Source organism: Phycodurus eques, chromosome 2, assembly GCF_024500275.1.
Source record: "Phycodurus eques isolate BA_2022a chromosome 2, UOR_Pequ_1.1, whole genome shotgun sequence".
Lineage (NCBI taxonomy): Eukaryota > Metazoa > Chordata > Actinopteri > Syngnathiformes > Syngnathidae > Phycodurus > Phycodurus eques.
In genome coordinates this window covers 27,805,772-27,812,075 of record NC_084526.1, presented here as the reverse complement: position 1 = coordinate 27,812,075, position 6,304 = coordinate 27,805,772, and the positions used below count along the sequence as shown (strand labels likewise).

Sequence of the window (6,304 nt, the reverse complement as noted above, 5' to 3'; positions counted from 1 at the left end):
TTTAACAACATTCAATAAAGGTTTGGGAACTGAGGACACTAATTGTTGAAGCTTTGTAGGTGGAATTATTTCCCATTCTTGCTTGATGTACAGTTTCAGCTGTTCAACAGTCCGGGGTCTCCGTTGTCGTATTTTACGCTTCATAATGTGCCACACATTTTCAATAGGAGCTAGGTCTGGACTGCAGGCAGGCCAGTCTAGTACCCGCACTCTTTACTACGAAGCCACGTTGTTGTAACACATGCAGAATGTGGTTTGGCATTGTCTTGTTGAAATAAGCAGGGGCGTCCATGAAAAAGACGTTGCTTGGATGGCAGCATATGTTTCTCCAAAACCTGTATGTACCTTTCAGCATTAATGGTGCCTTCACAGATGTGTAAGTTACTCATGCCATTGGCACTAACACAGCCCCATATCATCACAGATGCTGGCTTTTGAACTTTGGGTCCATAACAGTCCAAATGGTTCTTTTCCTCTTTGGCCCGGAGGACACGACATCCACAATTTCCAAAAACAATTTGAAATGTGGACTCGTCGGACCACAGAACACTTTTCATCAGTCCATCTTAGATGAGCTCGGGCCCAGAGAAGCCGGCGGCGTTTCTGGGTGTTGTTGATAAATGGCTTTTTCTTTGCATAGTAGAGTTTCAAGTTGCAATTACGGATGTAGCGCCGAACTGTATTTACTGACATTGGTTTTCTGAAGTGTTCCTTAGCCCATGTGGTGATATCCTTTACACATTGATGACGGTTTTTGATGCAGTGCCCCCTGAGGAATCGAAGGTCACGGGCATTCAATGTTGGTTTTTGGCCTTACTGCTTACATGGAGTGATTTCTCCAGATTCTCTGAACCTTATGATGATATTATGGACCGTAGATGATGAAATCCCTAAATTCCTTGCAATTGTACGTTGAGGAACATTGTCCTTAAACTGCTCAACTATTATCTTACGCACTTGTTCACAAACAAGTGCGTAAGAACTTGTTTGTGTCCAGGTAGACTGGCCTGCAGGTAGGCCAGTCTACCTGGACTGCAGGTAGACTGGCCTACCTGCAGTCCAGACATGTCTCCCATTGAAAATGTGTGGCGCATTATGAAGCGTAAAATATGACAAAAAAAAAATCTAAATATCTTGTAATTGCACTTGAAAAATAACAGAGTGGGATGATGTCATAGGTGTGCTGTCAAAAGGGTCAAATAATGATTGTTCTTTTTAGAAAGTTCATGAAGAAGGAGGCCTATTGTTTTTAGTGATAGTGACATGAAATTCAACTCATGGTTGCTGCAAGGAGAGTTACTTCTCATTCAGTTAGCTGTCCATGTCTCTGCATCTTCCCATGTAGATCTTCATCTTCAGTGAGCAAGGACGTCTGGAAGGCCTCCTTAAATTTTTCGGTAAACGAGAGGTCAGACTCCCGCCTGACCTTGTTGGCCCAGATCACGCTCGTCCCTGGCTGACAGAAGTGCTTCATGGTGGCCAGAAGCTCAACCAGGAAGTTGTGATGGTCGCCCACATCTGCAGCCAGGATGTAGTCGTACTGATGCTCAGATGTGGGGTCAGTGCGCTCCAGGTTGCCACCCTAGGGCAGCGCTACCACAGTGGAACAGACAACAACTGTGAAACAGACATGACAACAACATGTGCAACAGACATGATGACCGCTATACCGCCCTATATTATTTCAAAGCCATTCCAAAGGAATCTATGGCTTCAGGAATGACAATATCCTGTCATGTGTAATGGTAGACATCTTTTCCAAAGCTGCTGTTGAGGCTGGGAACCCAAGCTTCTGTTCTTGCAGGCTGTGTTTGTTTCACCTCATACACGTCTCCTAAAACAAATGCATTCAATCATCAACAATAAATACCTCCATTACAAAAAATTCTGTGTACACAAAGCTAATACTACTCTTTTAATTGACACTGTTAAAGAGGCATTAATTTAAGTAGTAGTTTTGGTAGTAGTGGTATAGAATTACACTGTAGCATACTGAGAGCTGTTTGTAGTGTCAGGTCATGACCATTATTATTTTGGCAGAATGTTGGATGATGCTCTTCTATTAGATCTAAATATCTGTTTGTCATAATATAAACCTGCATGATAGACCCAAAAATTGGAATTTAGTAGTCTAATTTCGCAGACTTTTCCAGAATTTGCCTTATGATACTTCTATGCACAAACCTCAGAGAACACTCACCTGTGAAATCTTTTGCTGAGACGATCTCATTCACTACTTCGGCTCTGGGATTCACTGATTGTTTCGTCGTCTCCTCCTTATCACACTCCCTTTCTCTTACAGCCTCTCCAATGACTTCCCCATCAAATCTGGTATTCTTTTCCGAATTTATCTGGAATTCTCCATCCACCCCTGTCGCCTCTCCTCCCTGAAGATCCTCGACTTCCACGTTCCGCTGACCTTCTGTGCACGTGGCCATTAAGATGATTAATGATTTGTCCTCTTCCAGCATCTTTGTTCTAAAGACCCTTTTAACTTTGTCCAAAAACCTGAGGTCAGATTCCATTCTGAGCTTGTTGGCCAAGATCAAAGTGGTCCCTGGCTTGCAAAAGTGCTTCAGGGTTGCCAGAAGCTCGTCCAGAAAGTCATGGTGGTAGACCACATCAGCTGCCAGGATGTAGTCATAGCGATAGACTGACGTGGGGTAGGTGCGCTCCAGGTTGTAGCCCCAGGACAGAGGGGCCACCTGGGGTGTGTGCCTGCAGCGTCCCGTGGTGTTCTTGCTCAGGTTGAATCTCAGGTTGTTCAGAACATCTGGAAGGTCAGTGGCAGTCACCCAAGCCCCTGTAGAACACATACGACATCATGAAATCTGACGTACCCACACAAGTGTGTCTGGGTGTGTCTCAGCTACCGAGGAGCGATGCCACAATGGACAGCAGGCCCGTCCCTGCTCCTATCTCCAGTACAGCTTTGTCCATGAGATTCAGCTGGTTCCGATGAGAGTCCAAGTACTGACATAGAGCCAAAGCCTGGGAACAGTACACATGATATTTATGCTACTGTCTCACATTTAGGAAGAATACATCTGGGGTCGTCGGCATGGTGGCCGATTGGTGAGCACATCTGCCTCACGGTTCAAATCTGGCCTCGCCTGTGTGAACTTTGCATGCTCTCCATGCCTGCGTGGATTTTCTCTGTGTACTCTGGTTTCCTCCAAAAACATGCATGGTCGGTTAACTGATGCCTCTAAATTGCCCATAGGTGTGTATGTGTTTGTGAATGACTGCTTGTCTATACTGTATTTGCCCTGTGACCGGCTGGCGACCAGTTCAGGGTGTACCCCGCCTCTCTCCCAGAGTCAGCTGCGATAGGCGCCGGCACACCCGCGACCCCAGTGAGGATAAGCAGTACGGAAAATGGATGTACGCACGGTCGTCTGGGGTCAAAAACGTGACTCACCGCCGGCCATATCGTTCCTGCGTAGGAGTCAAAAGCTTCCTGGATGACAATCTCCTGCCCGACGTAATTATACATCTCTTTATCTGTCCTAAAGAAGAAACATGGAGTCCACCCTTGTTTTTGCTGCTTGTGGGCAACTTCACTGTCCGACTCCTCTGTTTGACACAAAGGAGAAAACATCATATACACCCCAGCGTTGCCAATGTCAATGCCATGGCTGTATAAAAGACACATATACTTTTTTTCCCGACTGTCTGACATGAAATCAGACTAAACTTTTCCTGTTTTAGGTCAACTAGGATTACCAAAATTATTTATTTGCTAAATGCCAGAATGATTTTTTTTTTAGACAAATATAATATGTATATACTGTATAATAGACAATATAGTCATGCTTAAAAACATTGGCACCCCTAGGGTGCCAATATTTTTAGCTATGACTGTACTTGCCTGTGACACTTTCTCTTACCCAGCTCCTCTTTCTGCTCTTCATCATCCTCCATCGCCACCACGCTGTTTGCTTCACAACTATATGTTGACAAAGTATCCATATGAAATGCACTAGTGTTTGACAACCATAGGAGTACATGGGGAAAAATAAACAAAAAAATATATTATCGATACACATCATAAAACAGTCATACAATTACAACCCACAATTCTAATGAAGTTGGGACTAAATGAGCTGCATGTAACGTTTTGCAAATCAATTTCAACCTATAGTCAACTGAATACACTACAAAGAGAAGATAGTTAAGGTTCAAACTGATGATATTTCATTTTTATATTTGTCAATATTCACTCATTTTGAATTTTATGGTGGCACATTGAATGCCGGATTAGCACATCTGCCTCACAGTTCTGAGGACCGGGCTTCAAATCCCGGCCCCGCCTGTGTACAGTTTGCATGTTCTCCCCGTGCCTGCGTGGGTTTTCTCCGGACACTCCGGTTTCCTCCCACATCCCAAAATGCATGGTAGGTTAATTGAAGACCCTAAATTGCCTGTAGGTGTAAATGTGAGAGCGAATGGTTGGTTGTTTCTATGTGCCCTGCGATTGGCTGGCGACCAGTTCAGGGTGTACCCCGCCTCTCGCCCGAAGATAGCTGGGATAGGCTCCAGCATACCTGTGACCCTTGTGAGGATAAGCGGTACAGAAAATGAATGAATGGATATTTAAAACGAGCACAGCATACCTTTCCACTTTACGTCAGTCCATCTCAGTTGAACTTGGGCCCACAGAAGCCCGTGGCGTTTCTGGGTGTTGTTGATATCTGGCTTTTGAGTTGCATGGTTTTAACTTGCATTTGTAATAATAATCTATCCATCTATCCATTTTCCGTACCGCATATCCTCACTAGGGTCGCGGGCGTGCTGGAGCCTATTTTAGCTGACTCTGGGCAAGAGGTGGGGTACACTCTGAACTGGCAACCAGTTCAGGGCACATATAAACAAACAACCATTTGCACAATTTTGAGTTTTCAAATAGCCTACCATGCATGTTTTGGGATGTGGGAGGAAACCGGAGTACCTGGAGAAAACCAAAAAACCTTGCTCTTAAACTGTTGGACTATTTGCTCATGCAGTTGTTCACAAAGTCGTGATCTTCACCCCATCGTTGCTTGTGAGGAACTGAGCCTTTCGGGGATGCTCCTTTTCTACCCATTCATGACTCTCTGCTGTTTCCAATTAACCTGTTCACCTGTGAGATGTTCCAAATGGGTGTTCTACATCGGCAGTTTTTTGTTGCCCATGTCCCAACTTTTTTGGAACGTGTTGCAGGCATCAAATTCAAAATGAGAGAATATTCGCAAAAAACAATAGCATTCATTAGTTTGAACATTAGATAGCTTGTCTTTGTAGTATATTCAATTGAATATGGGTTGAAAATTATTCTGTTTCTATGTATGTTTTGCACAACGTCCCAACTTCACTGGAATAGGGTTTTGTATATGATCTAGATATTAATTTTGACATTGACAATTCAGGTAGAGTTTAAGCCTTTTATGAAGCAAAATCCTGTACCTATATGTACATTTGAACTTCACAAAAAATGACTAATACAGGAGTTTTTTAGTTCAGCAATGTTTTCAAGTTTTTTTAATGAGTACATCTTTCTTTCATTTCATATTACTACTTTCTTTCACACATTCATTGCTGGAGAAATCCGATGGTTTTACTGCCTTAAATTTGCCGCATGTGTTTTTTATCAAATGTTTTTATCCTCTATAAAAGCTTATTTATTTGCCATGGAATAAGTTAGGTCAAACTTTACTGACCATTAGCATTTAAATGAAGGGCACACAACATCTGAGAGACATGATCAGCTATTTCTTCACAGACCTTAGCCACCTTTCCACTGGAAATCCTTGTAAGCTACAAAAACATGACAACTTTTCTCCCCTCTCCTTACTAAATCCGACCTTACCTTCGACCTTTAACCTACCTGCTGTCGTGTTTTAGTCCCTAGAGAGTTCTGGGGTGCAATCTGTGTGCATCTGGAGATATCTGCCTGGGGGGGTCTTTAGAGACTGAGCATCTCGGTGGACCCTCCCATCATCATCCTCCTCCTCCTCATCATCATCATCACAGGGGCACGTGTGTATTTTTAGAGCTGCAGCCCTGGTAAATAAACACAAGCAGCGGCAGGAACATGCACCTACACACAAAGATGATTTATAAGGGAGAATGACAAGTATGTCATGTTACAAGCAGTGGCCATGAATCTACAGTACTTCCTGTCTTCTCTGCTGGGGCTTTGTGGGTGGCCTCCTAAATTTCCTTGATACAATGTAACAAACACATGTGCACGATCACCCTGGCTTGGGTAGTTCGTGCATGGTTCCAACTGGTTGAACGATTCAGATCAGTAACAGATGTGTTC

At 43.6% G+C, this 6,304-nt stretch overlaps 1 protein-coding gene across 1 annotated transcript; it reads right to left on the bottom strand.

The window, feature by feature from the left end:
• Positions 1-1,110: 1,110 nt before the first annotated feature.
• Positions 1,111-4,090, bottom strand: LOC133415925 (protein-lysine methyltransferase METTL21C-like). The gene is given in 6 exon segments (XM_061702481.1): positions 1,111-1,834; positions 2,201-2,803; positions 2,874-2,991; positions 3,422-3,576; positions 3,891-3,930; positions 3,933-4,090. Coding segments are annotated over 6 exon segments (1,137 nt in total). The 5' UTR covers positions 4,053-4,090; the 3' UTR covers positions 1,111-1,733.
• Between the last annotated feature and the right edge of the window lie 2,214 nt (positions 4,091-6,304).